The sequence below is a fragment of the Oncorhynchus tshawytscha genome, linkage group LG03 (assembly GCF_018296145.1).
Source record: "Oncorhynchus tshawytscha isolate Ot180627B linkage group LG03, Otsh_v2.0, whole genome shotgun sequence".
Lineage (NCBI taxonomy): Eukaryota > Metazoa > Chordata > Actinopteri > Salmoniformes > Salmonidae > Oncorhynchus > Oncorhynchus tshawytscha.
In genome coordinates this window covers 77,868,759-77,888,672 of record NC_056431.1, presented here as the reverse complement: position 1 = coordinate 77,888,672, position 19,914 = coordinate 77,868,759, and the positions used below count along the sequence as shown (strand labels likewise).

General features: G+C 42.8%; 1 protein-coding gene across 2 annotated transcripts in view; it reads right to left on the bottom strand.

The window, feature by feature from the left end:
- Nucleotides 1-4,620: 4,620 nt before the first annotated feature.
- The window catches only part of LOC112239088 (receptor-type tyrosine-protein phosphatase-like N), a 131,198-nt gene continuing 115,904 nt past the window's right edge, over nt 4,621-19,914 (bottom strand). Inside the window, exons 15-24 of one of the 2 annotated variants that reach the window (XM_042320033.1) lie at nt 17,355-17,368; nt 13,889-14,036; nt 11,963-12,036; nt 11,772-11,849; nt 11,245-11,364; nt 9,725-9,891; nt 7,480-7,533; nt 6,293-6,357; nt 6,057-6,130; nt 4,621-5,944 (exon numbers count right to left, since the gene is read on the bottom strand). In XM_042320033.1, the coding sequence (XP_042175967.1) occupies nt 5,876-5,944; nt 6,057-6,130; nt 6,293-6,357; nt 7,480-7,533; nt 9,725-9,891; nt 11,245-11,364; nt 11,772-11,849; nt 11,963-12,036; nt 13,889-14,036; nt 17,355-17,368 (863 nt within the window). In that variant the 3' untranslated portion in view covers nt 4,621-5,875. The remainder of the gene's footprint in view (nt 5,945-6,056; nt 6,131-6,292; nt 6,358-7,479; nt 7,534-9,724; nt 9,892-11,244; nt 11,365-11,771; nt 11,850-11,962; nt 12,037-13,888; nt 14,037-17,354; nt 17,369-19,914) is intronic. The other variant, XM_042320034.1, reaches the window with a different exon arrangement.

Sequence of the window (19,914 nt, the reverse complement as noted above, 5' to 3'; positions counted from 1 at the left end):
ACAGGTGAATGTATTACGTATGAAAACACATGGTTATTTCTCCATTTCCAGTTACATCTGGTCTCCCATTCAGGGACCAACCAGGACCAACCCTGCTTAGCTTCAGAGGTAAACCAACAGTGGGATGCAAGGTGCTATGTTGCTGAAGTGAATGTGCCAAAACTTGCAACTGGAGAAAAGGCAGCGTAAGCAAAGACCAGGGTAACATTACCCAAGACCAGGGTAACATTACCCAAGACCAGGCTAACATTACCCAAGACCAGGGCAACATTACCCAAGACCAAGGTAACATTACCCAAGACCAGGGTAACATTACCCAATACCAGGGCAACATTACCCAAGACCAGGGCAACATTACCCAAGACCAGGGCAACATAACCCAAGACCAGGGCAACATTACCCAAGACCAGGGCAACATTATCCAAGACCAGGGCAACATTACCCAAGACCAGGGTAACATTACCCAAGACCAGGGTAACATTACCCAAGACCAGGGCAACATTACCCAAGACCAGGGTAACATTACCCAAGACCAGGGCAACATAACCCAAGACCAGGGTAACATTACTCAAGACCAGGGTAACATTACAAAAGACCAGGGTAACATTACTCAAGACCAGGGTAACATTACCCAATACCAGGGTAACATTACTCAAGAGCAGGGTAACATTACCCAAGACCAGGGTAACATAACCCAAAACCAGGGTAACATTACTCAAGACCAGGGTAACATTACTCAAGACCAGGGTAACATTACTCAAGACCAGGGTAACATTACCCAATACCAGGGTAACATTACTCAAGAGCAGGGTAACATTACCCAAGACCAGGGTAACATTACCCAAGACTAGGGTAACATAACCCAAGACCAGGGCAACATAACCCAAGACCAGGGCAACATTACCCAAGACCAGGGTAACATTACCCAAGACCAGGGTAACATAACCAAAGACCAGGGTAAAATTACCCAAGACCATGGTAATGTTACCAAAGACCAGGGTAACATTACCCAAGACCAGGGTAACATTACCCAAGACCAGGGCAACATAACCCAAGACCAGGGCAACATTACCCAAGACCAGGGTAACATAACCCAAGACCAGGGTAACATTACCCAAGACCAGGGCAACATAACCCCAGACCAGGGTAACATTACCAAAGACCAGGGTAACATAACCCAAGACCAGGGTAACATAACCAATGACCAGGGCAACAGAACCAATGACCAGAGCAACAGAACCAATGACCAGGGTAACATAACCAATGACCAGGGCAACATAACCCAAGACCAGGGTAACATAACCCAAGACCAAGGTAACATAACCCAAGACCAGGGTAACATAACCCAAGACCAGGGTAACATAACCAAAGACCAGGGTAACATAACCAAAGACCAGGGTAACATTACCCAAGACAAGGGTAACATTACCCAAGACCAGGGTAACATTACCCAAGACCAGGGTAACATTACCCAAGACCAGGACAACATAACCCAAGACAAGGGTAACATAACCAAAGACCAGGGTAACATTACCCAAGACCAGAGCAACATAACCAAAGACCAGGGTAACATAACCAATGACCAGGGCAACATAACCCAAGACCAGGGTAACATAACCCAAGACCAGGGTAACATAACCCAAGACCAGGGTAACATAACCCAAGACCAGGGTAACATAACCCAAGACCAGGGTAACATAACCCAAGACCAGGGTAACATAACCAATGACCAGGGCAACATAACCAATGACCAGGGCAACATAACCAAAGACCAGGGTAACATAACCCAAGACCAGGGTAACATAACCCAAGACCAGGGTAACATAACCTAAGATAGAGAAAATTGCAGGAAAGAGGTATTTTTATTTAATTCCGTTCTTATAAAAAACATTTAGTTTTGCATCCATCTATAATTAATTTGCGTTCTCATGTAAACATGATCTCCCCACCACAGTTTCAGTAAAAAGCTGAGGGATGCAGCTGGAGAAATGCAACCACTCTCAAATCCATTGATTATGCTATGAACGTAAGGACGGAACATCCATGAGATCAAAGTGATAGTTTTAACCCTTTTTTTTAGGGCTTTACAGTGTTTGTTATCGTCTATGTTTTTACAAACACTGGAGTAATGTGGAGTTTCTTACACGTGAAACAGCAAATTTGATTTTCACTCGTGATTGTTTTTCACGTGAACTTGCAATTTCACATGTGAAACTACAATTCGCCTAAGTGAAAACATGTTATTCTCCTCACATGTGAAAAGGTGGTGTTAACATGTGTACTCAACATTTAATTAGTGGCGTGTATTCATGGATGACAAAATATTTACAAAAAAAACAAACATAATTATAAAAAATATGTATCTTTTCGTCTCTCTGTGTTTCATAATATCTCACCGGAGAAAGCATCCTAGCGAGCGAAACAGTTCCCCTCTGTCTCTCTACGTGTAGACCATCTATCTGATACTGTCTGGTCCAAACGAGAAGGACATTGTTGCCGCCCGTATATACAAAATTAGCCAATCAGCGTTGAGCTAAACTGAGCGAGCTCAACTGTGAATGGTCTTAGTGATCCTCCCCAAACAAGTGTGAAGGGAAGCCATCTTGGATTTGGCATCACTCCTATCAAATCCCATGGAGAGCAACTTGAACTGTTGCATCTCATTGTGTTGTTGTCCTCCAGTGGGTAGCTAGCCAGCTAGCTAAGACCTTTTCTTAAATTAGCCATGGATGGAGATAGGGATGTGGACTTGTGGTTTTACTTCATTCTCCGTACTGGTCAATAATTATTACGCCGATTCTGATCCACCCATTAATTCATACATTGTTGTGCCCCTGGCCTGAGAGGATGGAAGTTCAATATGTAACTAGATGTAGAAAGGTTAATGTTAACTAGCTAACGTTGGAAGTTAGGCTAGCAAGCAAGCGTTTTAGCCAGGTAGCCTAGGACAACAAAAACTGAAAGTGTGTACTGTATGACAGAGTGATAGACCGTTTCAGCAACATGAGAGGAGGATGGCGTTGGTGTTTCTCTACAAGTATAGTGAGTCAACATGTTTTCTACTCGCACGAACACACACACACACACACACACACACACACACACACACACACACACACACACACACACACACACACACACACACACACACACACACACACACACACACACACACACACACACACACACACACACACACACACACACACACACACACACACACACACACAGAAATCAGAACCATCAGGACAGCCACATCATATTTAGCTTATGTCGATTGGACTACATAGTTTTTGGTATAATTTAATTGTCACTGTATTAGACTAGGCAGAGATGATTTTATATTGAAATGGTGCTGGAATGGAGGAAGCAGCTCCTGTTTTCTTTGCGACCTGCGAAACTCTCTGTGGTTCTAAATCAATAGTTGTTTAGTGGTCTGAACGTGCTTGACGGTGCTGTAGGTCTGTCTGGTACTGTACATTAACTTGACGGTGCTGTAGGTCTGTCTGGTACTGTACATTAACTTGACGGTGCTGTAGGTCTGTCTGGTACTGTACATTAACTTGACGGTGCTGTAGGTCTGGTAACTGTCTGGTATTGTAAATGCAATATGCTGTTGTGGACTTCACTGGACAGAAGTTGCTAGCCGGGTTTTGTTATAAAACAAAGGTGTCGTTGAATTTATTCTTTTTGTCTCGGGCCTCTAGGCCTCTAATATATATCAGGGTCACAAGGCATATGAACTAACAGGTTATAGAGAGAACAATGCAATTATCACAACACGCAGTTTGTTATATGGTTGTAATATGGGGGGAGGGGCTTGGCTTACGCACTGCTACTGAATTTAATACATTTGCAAATATGGTTTCAACATGTGAAATGTAAGCTGAACATGGGAAAATAGCTATTTCACATATGAAACTGGTTGATTCAAACGTTGTTTCTACGTCATTTGAACAACTGTGATTCGATGTGATTCAACTGAATAAACATGAAAGGGGAAAGGGGGGGAGACCTAGTCAGTTGTACAACTGAATGCAATCAACTGAAATGTGTCTTCCTACATTTAACTCAACCCCTCTGAATCAGAGAGGTGTGAAAAAACTGATTGGATTTGCAAAAAGTCATCAACGTACAGGAATTTGGGGAACTTTTGTTGATTTGACTCTGAATTCACGCTAATTTGGCAACTTAATACTAGATGTTGTAGTGACGTCTGTGTCCAGTGGGACAGCTTTCACTCTGGTTTAACCTGGCCAGCTGAATACATTGGTTCCTAATGGTTACCTATCAGTATTATGTGATGTAGTGATGTAGACATTGGTTCCTAATGGTTACCTGTCAGTATTATGGGATGTAGATATTGGTTCCTAATGGTTACCTGTCAGTATTATGGGATGTAGGGATGTAGACATTGGTTCCTAATGGTTACCTGTCAGTATTATGGGATGTAGGGATGTAGACATTGGTTCCTAATGTTTACTTGTCAGTATTATGGGATGTAGACATTGGTTCCTAATGGTTACCTGTCAGTATTATGGGATGTAGACATTGGTTCCTAATGGTTACCTGTCAGTATTATGGGATGTGAATGGAAAAGAACACAGTCAGACCCCTCTATGCTGTTGCACCACATCACAATAGAGATTTAATTACATACATTGAGTGAAAAATATTTTTATAGTTGTTTTCTATGTGTTTGCTACATTAATAAACATATAATAAATAATCAGGTGAATTATTTACAATAAACACAGACGTTTTACAGTAACATTGAAGACACTAATTGATATGATTCAGATATGAGTGATTAGGTCGTCAGTGTACAGTAATAGTTCCATTACAAAATGAATATAAATAAATCATTGGGTTTAGAGTTAAACTTAGAGGTAAACGCCAGCCCCTTAGAGAAACTGGTGTAACGTATTGTACACTAGTATGTCACTCACTTCATCCTCACCATAGTGAGGATCTCTGTCTTCTTGCATAAACAAGCCACGGGCCTCATGCTGTTATGTTATATGGATGGATACCTTCTAGAGTACAATGTGGTTTTAAACAACATCTCCATGACAACAGAACAGGAGGGATCATGGTAATATAACATCTCCATGACAACAGAACAGGAGGGATCATGGTAATATAACATCACCATGACAACAGAACAGGAGGGATCATGGTAATATAACATCACCATGACAACAGAACAGGAGGGTTCATGGTAATATAACATCACCATGACAACAGAACAGGAGGGTTCATGGTAATATAACATCACCATGACAACAGAACAGGAGGGTTCATGGTAATATAACATCACCATGACAACAGAACAAGAGGGATCATGGTAATTGTAATATCTCTAGTGAGACATGTCTGAGACTGAGAATCAGGGAAAGGAGAAATGTTACAGAATCAAGACACAGTATTTTAAGACCAAATCTCAATCTAAAATCGAATAACAAGACACTGTAAAGGGGTCCTACTGTACATTTAAAGTGTTTTTGCCTGAACGGAATAATCTACAGGATTTTTTAAAACCTCATTTAATTTCATTATGAATGCATAATGAAAGCAGCCTGGCCTCAGATCTGTTTGTTCGGTCTTGCTGACTCCTATGGTCATTGGTGTAATAGTAATGGACTCTGGGAAATGTAGTTCCTCCCTGGTTGTGTATCTGGATGTAGAGGAAGGGTTAATAATGGCCATAGAAATAGAATTACTAGATCGTCAACAACCCGTCAAACCACAGCAGTGTGAATGGTGCAATCATGGGGGACACTCAATATGGCCGTCATTGGTATTATGATGCATAACTTTCATGGTAATTCTAGTTGTAAGGTTCTGGCACACGAGGTGGTAGACACATGGTTCACTATGGCAGAGCCTTCAGGATGGCATTGACCTCTTCTGCCACGGCAGTCAGTGCAAACTCAAACTGATCCTGGGGAGGGAGACGGAAAGGGAGGGAGACTGTCAGAGATACAAACGCACGCATGCACGCACACAGACAGATCATGCTGCTGCCATGAGATATATAGTTGAGAAGGCCATACCTTGGTGCGGACTAAGTTCGGTCTCTGATCCCGAATGTGTTCCAATGTCGCAGCAATATCAATCTCCTTCACGCCTGGAAACACACAGTACGCATTACGACATGGGGGAGAAAAAAAATCACATTCGCCAACAAGGAATTTCTGACTCGCAATACTATCCTGGTGTCTATCCAGGGATATAAACTACAAGGCCAGACTATCAAAGACGTCTGACAAGATCAAGATGTCTGACTCACCCTTAGCCATGCGATTGAGGACCATGTCAATAAGGATGTAGGTTCCCGTTCTGCCAGTGCCGTCACTGTACGAGACAGGAAATACCTGGTCAGATCACACAGCACGTCATAAAGACCGCAGAAATGGGATCTATAGAACGGGTGTCCCTATTCAATGATGTCATAATGGGTAGAGAGGCAGCCATTGTGTGTGTACCCATGAGTTTTCCAGTCAAATTGTCAGGGTTAGAGGTTCCAAGACCCTTTAAAAACGTTTTTTTTTTTTATTTAAAAAATGTAATCTAATTGTAACATTATGTCATAAAGCGCACATTTTAAACTTACAAAAATAACATGTTTTCCAATATCAAAGAGGTTAAAGAAAAAATATATATATTGTAAGTGCCTATTAAGTGTCAAATAAAGTTACAGACGACTGTAATTTCATCTTAAATCAGCCATAAATCCCCTCGTGACAGAGGGAATGGACTCTTCTGTCTAATTGGGGCAATTGAATGCCAGCTTCACATTTTTTTTTTTTTTTGGTTAAAACGTTTCTAAGGGTAGTAGGGTTGACGTGCCACGCTCGACCCGTTCTGTGTTTCCTCCACAAAGGACAAAGAGGCTAAAGGCTAAAACAAGAAGAGTACAACTTTTACACTATGATTTGACTATTAGATGTTTCAGTGTTTCTTTTGAAAATTTGTTTCAAAAATAAATTGTTTCACCATATTAAAATGAGAGTTCAGTTCACAAAACAGGGTTGATCTTAAAATGATGGACAGACGTAAATTAATAATCTTCAATAATTACTTTGCCCAAGCAACAAAAATAAACTAGAGATTTACAATGATGATGACAACTTTGAGAATTTTTTTGGGGGGGGGTTTAAGTGGGTTAAAATCTTCTTGGAAGTCACAGAAGATGCACAGAGGGACATGTCAAATGCTGAATTTTTTGCACTTCAGCAAGTCTTCATTCATATTTACAATCAGATGTATTGTGGTCTATATTAAAAGAGCCCTTCATTTAATATAACATGTTTTTTATTTTTATTCAATATTGTTGCACAATTTCTACTTAAAATATCAAAAGGGATGCAAATGTCTGTTCTACCTGTTTGTGCTGCACAGCCAACTTCTACCTGTTTGTGCTGCACAGCCAACTTCTATGGCCCTTTGTCGATGAAGACACTGAGCTAAGTTTACCTGCAGTGGACGATGATGGGGCAGGATCGAGCTCTGTAGCACCTATTCACCTTCCTGTTGGAGGGAGACAGAGGACAGGAAGGGAGGAAGGGAGAGAGAGAGGGGTGGGAGAGGGAGAGGAGGTGGGAGAGGGAGGGAGGGGGGGTGGGAGGGGTGGGTGGGTGGGGTGGGTGGGAGGAGGGAGGGGTTGGAGGGAGGGGGGGGGGGAGGGGTGGGTGGGTGGGAGAGAGGGAGGGGTGGGAGGGAGGGGGGGGGAGAGAGGGAGGGGTGGGTGGAAGAGAGGGAGGGGGTGGAAGAGAGGGAGGGGGAGGGAGGGAGGGGTGGGAGAGAGGGAGGGGAGGGAGAGAGGGAGGGGGTGGGAGAGAGGGAGGGTTGGGAGAGAGGGAGGGAGAGGCATGGAGGGATAGAGAATATATCATAAAATATCATTTTAGCTGACAAGTTTAAATTGGGTACTGCAGTACTGTGTTACATTTCAACTGTACTGATCTTAAACCATACACAGAAAAACAACATGCCAAACTCTGCCTGCCTAAAGGATAACAATTCAAGTTAGTTATAAAACAATAGTCTTTGAGGTTGAGGTTAGAGAAACTCAACCCTTCAGTGGACAGGACAGAAAGTGAGGGAGGAGTAGAGGAGGGAAGGAAAAAAGGGAGGATGGATGGAAAAAAGGAAGGAAGGTTAGAAGGAAGGATGGATGGAAGGTTAGAAGGAAGGATGGAAGAAAGGAAAAAAGGAAGGAATGTTATAAGGAAGGATGGAAGGAAGGAAAGATGGAAGGATGGAAGGAAGGAAGGTTAGAAGGAAGGATGGAAAGATGGAAGGATGGAAGGAAGGAAGATGGAAGGAAGGAAGGAAGGTTAGAAGGAAGGAAGGTTGGAAGGAAGGAAGGAAGGAAGGAAGGAAGGTTAAGAAGGAAGGATGGAAAGATGGAAGGAAGGTTAAGAAGGAAGGAAGGAAGGAAGATGGAAGGAAGGAAGGAAGGAAGGAAAGAAGGAAGGAAGGAAGGTTAGAAGGAAGGATGGAAAGATGGAAGGAAGGTTAGAAGGAAGGAAGGAAAGATGGAAGGATGGAAGGAAGGAAAGATGGAAGGAAGGAAGGTTAGAAGGAAGGTTAGAAGGAAGGATGGAAAGATGGAAGGAAGGAAGGTTAGAAGGAAGGATGGATGGAAGGAAGGTTAGAAGGAAGGATGGAAAGATGGAAGAAAGGAAGGATGGAAGAAAAGGGGAGGAGACTGATGGACTGTCCGGTCAGCGTCGACTCCTGCTGCAGTCACACCTGCCAATAATCATTTTTGTGACTATGCAACTGGACACAGACTACTAGCTGCAAATCACAAAAATGACACTGGGAGATGTGGGAACCCCAAGGGCCAATAGCTGACCACCTAAAAATGAGGGACAACTAAAAATGAAGGCTAATACACAGCACACGGGTTTCATTAATCATGTCAGGGTCAAGGGTCAAGGAGGCTAGGTCATACAGGACCCTATGGGGCATCACTGGCCATATGCTAGTGAAAAGGACATCACGCTGTTTGCTTAGCGAGTACCGCTTCCTCCCGATTCGGCTCATACCCGAGGCTCTAACCCTGGACCTCTGCCTTGCAAACAGACACGACCGCCCTCCCGAAGCTTCTTATCCTATTCGGCAGTGCAAGAGGAGACACCTGAGGCTGAGGAGTGAGTTTCACAGACCCCCATCTGCTACTAGGTTACAGCTACAGTATCATACACAGTAGAACCAGGGAGACAGGGACACATAGACCGCATAGGTGCAGTGAAATATATTGTCACATAGACCGGATAGGTACAGTGAAATATATTGACACATAGACCAGATAGGTGCAGTGAAATATATTGTCACATAGACCGGATAGGTACAGTGAAATATATTGACACATAGATCAGATAGGTGCAGTGAAATATATTGTCACATAGACCGGATAGGTACAGTGAAATATATTGACACATAGACCAGATAGGTGCAGTGAAATATATTGTCACATAGACCGGATAGGTACAGTGAAATATATTGACACATAGATCAGATAGGTGCAGTGAAATATATTGTTTTACAGGGTCAGGCATATAGTAGTATGGCGCACCTGGAGCAAATTAGGGTCAAGTGTCTTGCTCAAGGACACATTGACAGAATTTTTCACCTTGACGACTCGGATATTTATATCAGCAACCTTTCAGTTACTGGCCCAAACCTCTAACCTCAAGGTTATTTGCAGTACCTGCGGAAGTCCAGCAGAGGGCGTGTGGAGGTAGGGATTCCGTTGGAGGACCAGCTGAGCAGGTGGAACTGTGTCAAGGTACGAGTCTCCTGGGTCTGAACGTTCTTCAGGTAGAAACTACGAACCAGGAAGTCTTTACACCAGATGTGTTCAGAGACCAAATTCACCTGGTAGGGAATATCCATAGAGATATATAATACAAATTCACCTGGTAGAAAATTTTTGCTCTGACCTGGGGACTGTGAAAAGACCCCTGGTGGCATGTCTGGTGGAGTAAGTGTTGGTGTCAGTGCTGTGTGTAAATTGACTATGTAAACAATTTGGGATTTTCAACACATTAATATTTCTCTCCTCAACTCTTAGCCAAGAGAGACTGGCAGCATAGTATTTATATCAGTCCTCTGATTACAATGAAGAGCAAGACGTGCCGTTCTGTTCTGGACCAGCTGCAGCTTAACTAGTTCTTTCTTTGCAGCACTGGACCACACCGACTGGACAATAATCAAGATTAGACTAAACTAGAGCCTGCAGGACTTGCTTTGTGGAGTGTGGGGTCAAAAAAGCAGAGCATCTCTTTATTATGGACAGACCTCTCCCCACCTTTACAACCACTGAATCTATATGTTTTGACCATGACAGTGTACAATCTAAGGTAACACCAAGTAATTCAGTTTCCTCAACATGTTCAACAGCCACACCATTTATTACCAGATTCAGTTGAGGTCTAGAACTTAAGGAATGATTTGTACCAAATAAAATTATCTTAGTTTTAGAGATGTTCAGGACCAGTTTATTACTGGCCACCCATTCCAAAAACAGACTGCAACTCTTTGTTAAGGGTTTCAGGGACTTCATTAGCTGTGGTTGCTGATGCGTATATGGTTGAATCTTCAAAATACATGGACACAAAGGCTTTTTAAAATGCCAGTGGCAAGTCATTGGTAAAAATAGAAAAGAGTAGAGGGCCTAGAGAGCTGTCCCGTGGTACACCACACTTTACTTGTTTGACATTAGAGAGGCTTCCATTAAAGAAAATCCTTTGAGTTCTATTAGATAGCTCTGAATCCAGGATATGACAGAAGTTGAAAAGCCATAACACAAGTTCTCAACAACATAATATCAAAGGCTGCACTGAAATCTAACAGTACAGCTCCTACAATCTTCTTATTATCAATTTCTTTCAACCTATCATCAGTCATTAGTGTCAGTGCAGTACATGTTGAGTGCCCCTTCTCTATAAGCATGCAAAGTATGTTGTTAATTTTTTTAACAGAGAAATAGCATTGTATTTGGTCAAACACAAAGAAAACTAAGAAGAACAATAATAAAAAGATTCAAACACACACACACACACACACACACACACACACACACACACACACACACACACACACACACACACACACACACACACACACACACACACACACACACACACACACACACACACACACACACACACACACACACACACACACACACACACACACTTGTGTCTATCCAGAGTCAAACCCCCTCACCTCGTAGATGTGGTAGAGGGAGGATCCCTCATCAGGCCAGTAGCGAACACACTGAATCTCTCCCTCCTCAACCAGGGCTGTCATCATCACTATCACTGTACAGCCATTCTCCCAGACTGTCTATAGAACAACACAGCAGTTACAACAGCAGTGTACTATACCGGCACATTGTGAGATATCTGTGTCAAATGTACTACTACACAACAAATACACAGTATTGGTCACCTTTGACTACCACAGTCTTTAGTGTTAGCAATAATGTTTCCTCAGAGTACTGTGTGTCACCCATCTGCCAGAAGTCAGCGATGGTGTGTGCCACTGACCTGCCAGAAGTCAGCGATGGTGTGTGTCACCCATCTGCCAGAAGTCAGCGATGGTGTGTGCTACTGACCTGCCAGAAGTCAGCGATGGTGTGTGCCACTGACCTGCCAGAAGTCAGCGATGGTGTGTGCTACTGACCTGCCAGAAGTCAGCGATGGTGTGTGCTACTGACCTGCCAGAAGTCAGCGATGGTGTGTGCCACTGACCTGCCAGAAGTCAGCGATGGTGTGTGCCAGTGGTCCCTGGGTGGCGATGTAAGCAGGCAGACGAGGGTCATGGTCAATCTGGGGTTTACAGAGAGAGAATAATAATGACATTTGTGACGTGTGACATTGTGTCAACTACGGGACAAAGTCGACACCATCACCATCTCAAGAGTAGCAGTCAGGGATCTTACTATGGTGCTGGCGTTAATGTAGTCTTCCTTGGTGGAGTTGCTCTCTGCCTTCAGTTTTACACGGGAATGATCATCTGGAACAGAACAGATAGTAACTGACCAAGACGTTCAGGAGGATCAGAACAGAACAGATAGTAACTGACCAAGACGTTCAGGAGGATCAGAACAGAACAGAGAGTAACTGACCAAGACGTTCAGGAGGATCAGAACAGAACAGATAGTAACTGACCAAGACGTTCAGGAGGATCAGAACAGAACAGATAGTAACTGACCAAGCTGTACAGGAGGATCAGAACAGATAGTAACTGACCAAGCTGTACAGGAGGATCAGAACAGATAGTAACTGACCAAGTTGTACAGGCAAAACAGAACAGATAGTAACTGACCAAGCTGTACAGGAGGATCAGAACAGATAGTAACTGACCAAGTTGTACAGGCAAAACAGAGCAGATAGTAACTGACCAAGCTGTACAGGAGGCACAGAACATAACAGATAATAACTGGCCAAGCTGTACAGGAGGATCAGAACAGATAGTAACAGACCAAGCTGTAGAGGAGGATCAGAACAGAACAGATGGTGACAGACCAAGCTGTACAGGAGGTACAGACCATACCAGATAGTAACTGACCAAGCTGTACAGGAGGATCAGAACAGAACAGATAGTAACAGACCAAGCTGTACAGGAGGATCAGAACAGAACAGATGGTGACAGACCAAGACGTTCAGGAGGATCAGAACAGAACAGATAGTAACTGACCAAGCTGTACAGGAGGATCAGAACAGATAGTAACTGACCAAGCTGTACAGGAGGATCAGAACAGATAGTAACTGACCAAGTTGTACAGGCAAAACAGAACAGATAGTAACTGACCAAGCTGTACAGGAGGATCAGAACAGATAGTAACTGACCAAGTTGTACAGGCAAAACAGAGCAGATAGTAACTGACCAAGCTGTACAGGAGGCACAGAACATAACAGATAATAACTGGCCAAGCTGTACAGGAGGATCAGAACAGATAGTAACAGACCAAGCTGTAGAGGAGGATCAGAACAGAACAGATGGTGACAGACCAAGCTGTACAGGAGGTACAGACCATACCAGATAGTAACTGACCAAGCTGTACAGGAGGATCAGAACAGAACAGATAGTAACAGACCAAGCTGTACAGGAGGATCAGAACAGAACAGATGGTGACAGACCAAGCTGTACAGGAGGTACAGACCATACCAGATAGTAACTGACCAAGCTGTACAGGAGGATCAGAACAGATAGTAACAGACCAAGCTGTAGAGGAGGATCAGAACAGATAGTAACAGACCAAGCTGTAGAGGAGGATCAGAACAGATAGTAACAGACCAAGCTGTACAGGAGGATCAGAACAGATAGTAACAGACCAAGCTGTACAGGAGGATCAGAACAGAACAGATGGTGACAGACCAAGCTGTACAGGAGGATAAGAACAGATAGTAACAGACCAAGCTGTACAGGAGGATCAGAACAGATAGTAACAGACCAAGCTGTACAGGAGGATCAGAACAGATAGTAACAGACCAAGCTGTAGAGGAGGATCAGAACAGATAGTAACAGACCAAGCTGTAGAGGAGGATCAGAACAGATAGTAACAGACCAAGCTGTAGAGGAGGATCAGAACAGATAGTAACAGACCAAGCTGTACAGGAGGTACAGAAATAAGATGCCAATCCAACAGTTTAATTAACGGCCGGTGAACAGCAATAGACTTTTAAAGGCATTTCCCCTGACATTCAGCTCTGAGATCACGTTTGCTGTAAACACTACGGATGCCAGCTCAAGCAGAAATCCACATTACGTCAACCACAGTGAACAGGTTATTCGTCTGAGTCCATTTGAATCCCAGCCTAAGACCGGAGGAGGATAACCCCGAGGAGAGGTATGTAAGACTCACAGGGAAGAGAGTCCAAACAGCGGTTCTTCTCCAGGTGGGCTTCACTCTGTGCTACAGTGACAACACTGGGTTCAGCCTGGTAGGAACAAAGGTCCTCCCACTCCTTCAGCAGACGGTCCTTATTCTCCAGATGATCCTCCATATAGGCCTGGGGCAGAGAGGAACACTAACGTTAAGAGAAGAGTTCAGAATCTCCTCCCCATTCTCATGGGATATTCTACTAGCTGTAACAGATATTCTACTAGTTGTAACAGATATTCTACTAGCTGTAACAGATATTCTACTAGTTGTAACAGATATTCTACTAGCTGTAACAGATATTCTACTAGTTGTAACAGATATTCTACTAGCTGTAACAGATATTCTACTAGCTGTAACAGATATTCTACTAGCTGTAACAGATATTCTACTAGCTGTAACAGATATTCTACTAGCTGTAACAGATATTCTACTAGGTGTAACAGATATTCTACTAGTTGTAACAGATATTCTACTAGCTGTGACAGATATTCTACTAGCTGTGACAGATATTCTACTAGCTGTGACAGATATTCTACTAGGTGTAACAGATATTCTACTAGGTGTAACAGATATTCTACTAGTTGTAACATATATTCTACTAGCTGTAACAGATATTCTACTAGCTGTGACAGATATTCTACTAGCTGTGACAGATATTCTACTAGCTGTAACAGATATTCTACTAGCTGTAACAGACATTCTACTAGCTGTAACAGATATTCTACTAGCTGTAACAGATATTCTACTAGCTGTAACAGATATTCAATGTAACAACAGACAAACAATGTATACGAAATGCTTCAGTCTGGTTTTAGACCCCATCATAGCACTGAGACGGCACTTGTGAAGGTGGTAAATAACATTTTAATGGCATCGGACCGAGGCTCTGCATCTGTCCTCGTGCTCCTAGACCTTAGTGCTGCTTTTGATACCATTGATCACCACATTCTTTTGGAGAGATTGGAAACCCAAATTGGTCTACACGGACAAGTTCTGGCCTGGTTTAGATCTTATCTGTCGGAAAGATATCAGTTTGTCTCTGTGAATGGTTTGTCCTCTGACAAATCAACTGTAAATTTCGGTGTTCCTCAAGGTTCCGTTTTGGGACCACTATTGTTTTCACTATATATTTTACCTCTTGGGGATGTTATTCGAAAACATAATGTTATCTTTCACTGCTATGCGGATGACACACAGCTGTACATTTCAATGAAACATGGTGAAGCCCCAAAATTGCCCTTGCTAGAAGCATGTGTTTCAGACATAAGGAAGTGGATGGCTGCAAACTTTCTACTTTTAAACTCGGACAAAACAGAGATGCTTGTTCTAGGTCCCAAGAAACAAAGAGATCTTCTGTTGAATCTGACAATTAATCTTAATGGTTGTACAGTCGTCTCAAATAAAACTGTGAAGGACCTCGGCGTTACTCTGGACCCTGATCTCTCTTTTGAAGAACATATCAAGACCATTTCAAGGACAGCTTTTTTCCATCTACGTAACATTGCAAAAATCAGAAACTTTCTGTCCAAAAATGATGCAGAGAAATTAATCCATGCTTTTGTCACTTCTAGGTTAGACTACTGCAATGCTCTACTTTCCAGCTACCTGGATAAAGCACTAAATAAACTTCAGTTAGTACTAAATACGGCTGCTCGAATTCTGACTGGAACCAAAAAAAATTGGATCATATTACTCCAGTGCTAGCCTCTCTACACTGGCTTCCTGTCAAAGCAAGGGCTGATTTCAAGGTTTTACTGCTAACCTACAAAGCATTACATGGGCTTGCTCCTACCTATCTCTCTGATTTGGTCCTGCCGTACATACCTACACGTACGCTACGGTCACAAGACGCAGGCCTCCTAATTGTCCGTAGAATTTCTAAGCAAACAGCTGGAGACAGGGCTTTCTCCTATAGAGCTCCATTTTTATGGAACGGTCTGCCTACCCATGTCAGAGACGCAAACTCGGTCTCAACCTTTAAGTCCTTACTGAAGACTTATCTCTTCAGTGGGTCATATGATTGAGTGTAGTCTGGCCCAGGAGTGGGAAGGTGAACGGAAAGGCTCTGGAGCAACGAACCGCCCTTGCTGTCTCTGCCTGGCCGGTTCCCCTCTTCCCACTGGGATTCTCTGCCTCTAACCCTATTACAGGGGCTGAGTCACTGGCTTACTGGGGCTCTCTCTTGCCGTCCCTGGAAGGGGTGCGTCACCTGAGTGGGTTGATTCACTGATGTGGTCATCCTGTCTGGGATGGCGCCCCCCTTGGGTTGTGCCATGGCGGAGTTCTTTGTGGGCTATACTCAGCCTTGTCTCAGGATGGTAAGTTGGTGGTTGAAGATATCCCTCTAGTGGTGTGGGGGCTGTGCTTTGGCAAAGTGGGTGGGGTTATATCCTTCCTGTTTGGCCCTGTCTGGGGGTGTCCTCGGATGGGGCCACAGTGTCTCCTGACCCCTCCTGTCTCAGCCTCCAGTATTTATGCTGCAGTAGTTAATGTGTCGGGGGGCTAGGGTCAGTTTGTTATATCTGGAGTACCTCTCCTGTCCTATTCGGTGTCCTGTGTGAATCTAAGTGTGCGTTTTCTAATTCTCTCTTTCTCTCTCAGAGGACCTGAGCCCTAGGACCATGCCCCAGGACTACCTGACATGATGACACCTTGCTGTCCCCAGTCCACCTGGCCGTGCTGCTGCTCCAGTTTCAACTGTTCTGCCTTATTATTATACGACCATGCTGGTCATTTATGAACATTTGAACATCTTGGCCATGTTCTGTTATAATCTCCACCCGGCACAGCCAGAAGAGGACTGGCCACCCCACATAGCCTGGTTCCTCTCTAGGTTTCTTCCTAGGTTTTGGCCTTTTTCCTAGCCACCGTGCTTCTACACCTGCATTGCTTGCTGTTTGGGGTTTTAGGCTGGGTTTCTGTACAGCACTTTGAGATATCAGCTGATGTACGAAGGGCTATATAAATAAATTTGATTTGATTTGATATTCTACTAGCTGTAACAGATATTCTACTAGCTGTAACAGTGTACAGCGTGTTTTGATGATAGCTTCAGAACGTTGTCATTATTAAATAATGAGGATCCGTTTCCTGGTCACAGATTAAACCTGATCCTGGTCACAGATTAAACCTGGTCCTGGTCACAGATTACACCTGGTCCTGGACTAAAAAGCATGCTCAATCTCCTCAAAAGTGGAGGACCAGGCATAATCTTTGTCCAGGAAACCAGCCCTATATCTTTCACATTAAGGTAGTAAGGTGTATCACTGTTTTTTAGGGCAATGTCACATGTTGAGTTGAGGACTCCATACCCTCTGATACTGACCAGTAGTAAATATAACCACCCCATATCCTCTGATACTGACCAATAATAACTATAATGACCCCATACCCTCTGATACTGACCAGTAGTAAATATAATGACCCCATACCTTCTGATACTGACCAGTATCATGTGACCAGTAGTAAATATAATGACCCCATACCCTCTGATACTGAACAGTAGTAAATATAATGACCCCATACCCTCTGATACTGAACAGTAGTAAATATAATGACCCCATACCCCAGTAGTAAATATAATGACCCCATACCCTCTGATACTGACTAAGTAAATATAATGATCCCATACCCTCTGATACTGACCAGTAGTAAATATAATGACCCCATACCCTCTGATACTGACCAGTAGTAAATATAATGACCCCATACCCTCTGATACTGACCAGTAGTAAATATAATGACCCCATACTGACCAGTAGTAAATATAATGACCCCATACCCTCTGATACTGACCAGTATCATGTGACCAGTAGTAAATATAATGACCCCATACCCTCATACTGACCAGTAGTAAATATAATGACCCCATACCCTCTGATACTGACCAGTAGTAAATATAATGATCCCATACCCTCTGATACTGACCAGTAGTAAATATAATGACCCCATACCCTCTGATACTGACCAGTAGTAAATATAATGACCCCATACCCTCTGATACTGACCAGTAGTAAATATAATGACCCCATACTGACCAGTAGTAAATATAATGACCCCATACCCTCTGATACTGACCAGTATCATGTGACCAGTAGTAAATATAATGACCCCATACCCTCATACTGACCAGTAGTAAATATAATGACCCCATACCCTCTGATACTGAACAGTAGTAAATATAATGACCCCATACCCTCTGATACTGAACAGTAGTAAATATAATGACCCCATATCCTCTGATACTGACTAGTAGTAAATATAATGATCCCATACCCTCTGATACTGACCAGTAGTAAATATAATGACCCCATACCCTCTGATACTGACCAGTAGTAAATATAATGACCCCATACCCTGACACTGACCAGTAGTAAATATAATGACCCCATTCCCTGATACTGACCAGTAGTAAATATAATGACCCCATACCCTGACACTGACCAGTAGTAAATATAATGACCCCATACCCTCTGATACTGACCAGTAGTAAATATAATGACTCCATACCCTCTGATACTGACCAGTAGTAAATATAATGACCCCATACCCTCTGATACTGACCAATAATAACTATAATGACCCCATACCCTCTGATACTGACCAGTAGTAAATATAATGACCCCATACCTTCTGATACTAACCAGTATCATGTGACCAGTAGTAAATATAATGACCCCATACCCTCTGATACTGAACAGTAGTAAATATAATGACCCCATACTGACCAGTAGTAAAAATAATGACCCCATACCCTCTGATACTGACCAGTATCATGTGACCAGTAGTAAATATAATGACCCCATGCCCTCTGATACTGACCAGTAGTAAATAGAATGACCCCATATCCTCTGATACTGACCAGTAGTAAATATAATGACCCCATATCCTCTGATACTGACCAGTAGTAAATATAATGACCCCATACCCTCTGATACTGACCAGTAGTAAATATAATGACCCCATACTGACCAGTAGTAAATATAATGACCCCATACTGACCAGTAGTAAATATAATGACCCCATACCCTCTGATACTGACCAGTATCATGTGACCAGTAGTAAATATAATGACCCCATACCCTCATACTGACCAGTAGTAAATATAATGACCCCATACCCTCTGATACTGACCAGTAGTAAATATAATGACCCCATGCCCTCTGATACTGATCAGTAGTAAATATAATGACCCCATACCCTCTGATACTGACCAGTAGTAAATATAATGACCCCATACCCTCTGATACTGAACAGTAGTAAATATAATGACCCCATACCCTCTGATACTGAACAGTAGTAAATATAATGACCCCATACCCTCTGATACTGACCAGTAGTAAACATAATGACCCCCTACCCTCATACTGACCAGTAGTAAATATAATGACCCCATACCCTCTGATACTGAACAGTAGTAAATATAATGACCCCATACCCTCTGATACTGACCAGTAGTAAATATAATGACCCCATACCCTCATACTGACCAGTAGTAAATATAATGACCCCATACTGACCAGTAGTAAATATAATGACCCCATACCCTCTGATACTGACCAGTATCATGTAACCAGTAGTAAATATAATGACCCCATACCCTCTGATACTGAACAGTAGTAAATATAATGACCCTATAACCTCTGATACTGACCAGTAGTAAATATAATGACCCCATACCCTCATACTGACCAGTAGTAAATATAATGACCCCATACTGACCAGTAGTAAATATAATGACCCCATACCCTCTGATACTGACCAGTAGTAAATATAATGACCCCATGCCCTCTGATACTGATCAGTAGTAAATATAATGACCCCATACCCTCTGATACTGAACAGTAGTAAATATAATGACCTCATACCCTCTGATACTGACCAGTAGTAAATATAATGACCCCATACCCTCTGATACTGAACAGTAGTAAATATAATGACCCCATACCCTCATACTGACCAGTAGTAAATATAATGACCCCATACTGACCAGTAGTAAATATAAT